This window comes from Acipenser ruthenus, chromosome 4 (assembly GCF_902713425.1).
Source record: "Acipenser ruthenus chromosome 4, fAciRut3.2 maternal haplotype, whole genome shotgun sequence".
In the NCBI taxonomy this organism is placed as follows: Eukaryota; Metazoa; Chordata; class Actinopteri; order Acipenseriformes; family Acipenseridae; genus Acipenser; species Acipenser ruthenus.
The window spans coordinates 43,044,459-43,047,252 of record NC_081192.1 but is presented as its reverse complement, the minus strand read 5'-3'; the positions used below and the strand labels follow the sequence as shown (position 1 = coordinate 43,047,252).

Sequence of the window (2,794 nt, the reverse complement as noted above, 5' to 3'; positions counted from 1 at the left end):
CGCTTGGGTCCCATCTTCCGAAGGGAAGTTATCACAACCGACGCTTCCAACCAAGGCTGGGGAGCAGTCTGGAACGGGACAGGGACCCGTGGAGTGTGGTCAGGACCCTGGAGGTCAGCCCACATCAACGCTCTGGAACTCAGAGCAGTGGACCTCGCCCTTCGGTCAATTACGCAGCGGATCTCCTGTCCAGAGGAGGTCCTCTTGCGGGCGAATGGCGTCTTCACCCTCGGGTGGTAGAGCGCATCTGGGAATGGTTCGGCACAGCGCAAGTCGATCTCTTCGCTTCGCGAGAGACCACACACTGTCCTCTATGGTTCTCGGTGAAGGACCTCGACAGCCCCCTGGGGGTGGATGCACTGGCTCACGAATGGCCGCCAGGGCTCCTGTATGCCTTTCCACCGATTCCGATGCTCCCCGCATACTTGGAGAAGGTCAGGGTAGAGCGAGCGACAGTGATTCTGATCGCTCCTCGGTGGCCTCGGAGAATATGGTTCCCGAGTCTAGTGCAATTACTGCACGGCCGCCCGAGGGAGCTCCCTCTGCGGGCGGACCTGTTGTCCCAAGCTCAAGGAGAGCTTTGGCATCCGAACCCCAAACTCATGCAGTTATGGGCTTGGCCCCTGAGCGGGAGCGCCTGTCAGCCTTAGGGCTTTCGACTGCAGTTATATCGACCATCCAGAGTGCGAGAGCGCCCTCTACTAGGTCGCAGTATACGTATAAGTGGCAGTTGTTTCAGAGTTGGTGTCTGGCTGAGAGCCACGACCCAGTCTCCTGTCCTATGGCAGTAATATTGCAGTTTCTGCAGAAACTGCTGGATGAAGGGAAATCTCCTTCTACACTTAAAGTGTATTTAGCCGCCATTTCGGCTTGTCATGTACGCATTGACGGTTTATCACCTGGTTGCCATTTTTTGGCATCTCAGTTTCTGAAAGGCGCAAGACGCTTGTGGCCTCCAAGAACGACCAGTTTACCGTCTTGGAGCCTTGATGTGGTGCTAGAAGCCCTTACCAAGGCACCATTTGAGCCTCTCCACAGCGTGGATATGAAGCTCATATCTATTAAGACTGCATTTTTGCTGGCTGTGGTATCAGCAAAACGCGTGAGCGAGTTACATGCACTTTCAGTGCATCCTTCTTGTACTCGTTTTGCAGGAGACGGTTCTAAGGTCTCCATGCGCCCTAATCCGGCCTTTTTACCAAAGGTTATATCCCCGTTCCACATGAACCAGTCAGTCGAGTTGATGGCGTTCCATCCTCCTCCTTTTTCTTCCCCAGAGGAAGAGCGGTTACACATGCTCTGCCCCGTGAGGGCATTGAGGTGTTATATTGACCGTACAAGGACTGTGAGGCAGACAGAACAGTTGTTCATATGCCATGGTTCTAGATCTTTGGGTCAGCCGCTGTCTAAACAGCGCCTTTCCCACTGGATAGTGGATGCTATTAAATTAGCGTATGAATCTGCAGGCCTTCCGCCACCAGGGCAGTTGAAGGCGCATTCTACTAGGGGTATGGCGACATCCTGGGCCCTCTTTCGAGGGGTGCCGGTGTCTGATATTTGCGCGGCAGCCAGTTGGGCTACGCCGCATACTTTCATGAGGTTTTACAGGTTAAATGTACTGGATTCCTCTGCTCCACTGTTTGGAGCATCTGTTTTACACTCTATGACGCCTCAGGATGCGGACGTATAGAGTGGTAGATAGCATGGTGTTGACTGTTCCACCTTTAAGACAGGTGTCATTACGAGCATAGACGCTGAGGCGCAGCTCCGCATATGCCTAGATGTACTGCCTACGCAGTTGCGTTATGACGTAAGTCTGTCCTACTGCCGAGAATCCTCCCTCGCGACAGCTAGGGTACACTGTATCCCATGTTGATGGTTATTTTCGACTTGAAAGGGAACGATAGGTTGCGGATGCAACCCCGGTTCCCTGAAAGAGAAAATAACCATCAAGCTGCGAGGTCGCTCCGGTAGCCTTCACGGCCTGAAGAGCAAAAGAGGAAGTGCATCCCCACGCGCGCAGTTAAGTAAGCTCCCAGGGGGGCGGGCTTACACTGCAGCTGGCGTGGGGGCCTATCGGCAGCTTTGCTATAAAAGCTCAGCCTACCGGTGCTGCCTGACGGCAATATCTCATGTTGATGGTTATTTTCTCTTTCAGGGAACCGGGGTTGCATCCGCAACCTATCGTTTTAAGTAACTCTGTCTCCTCTCACACACTCTCTCCTTCTGACACCCACCCTGAACTAGAGAGCTGCAGGCTTTTATATCATGGCCGAGGGGTTTAACTAATTAGTAAATCATCCTATTACCCCTCGGCCACAATCTGCACGGGTTTATTAATTATTACTCCTGGCAGAGGACGAGCACCGATCTCGCCTCTGCCAGGACACGTTTTAAAAATAAACAAAACAATAACACGGCGCTACGCCGTCATTTAATCAAAACAATAAAACATATGGCGCTCGCCGACAAATACAATACACTAAAAATAAATAAACAATACAAAACAATCTGCACAGGGGCGGAGGGGGAGACCCCGATCTAAAAATAAATAAACAATGTACAGGGCTGCTCGCCCTGTTACAGACACATATAACAGTGGTTTCTGCCTTAATTTAATATTTATTTCTGTTTTCTCATGTTCTATTATCCTTCAGTGTGGTAGAGTAATGTTGTGGTCAAGGCTAGAGGCAGGAATACCAAACACAGAGGCAGAAGACTGCAGTTTAGGACTTCTTGCACACTTTTATTAAACAACAAAGAAAACAATTAAACGAACAAATCCAAAACAAAA

General features: G+C 50.8%; 1 protein-coding gene across 1 annotated transcript; it reads left to right on the top strand.

The window, feature by feature from the left end:
- The first annotated feature begins 442 nt into the window (after positions 1–442).
- On the top strand, positions 443–2,106 carry LOC131737042 (uncharacterized). Its single transcript, XM_059023460.1, has one exon. It carries the CDS (start codon positions 491–493, stop codon positions 1,688–1,690), a length of 1,200 nt encoding a protein of 399 aa, XP_058879443.1. The 5' UTR covers positions 443–490; the 3' UTR covers positions 1,691–2,106.
- The last annotated feature ends 688 nt before the right edge of the window (positions 2,107–2,794 follow it).

Excerpts from the sequence above, each read along its gene's own strand:
- LOC131737042 (XM_059023460.1), top strand. The coding sequence starts at position 491 with ATGGTTCCCGAGTCTAGTGCAATTACTGCACGGCCGCCCGAGGGAGCT.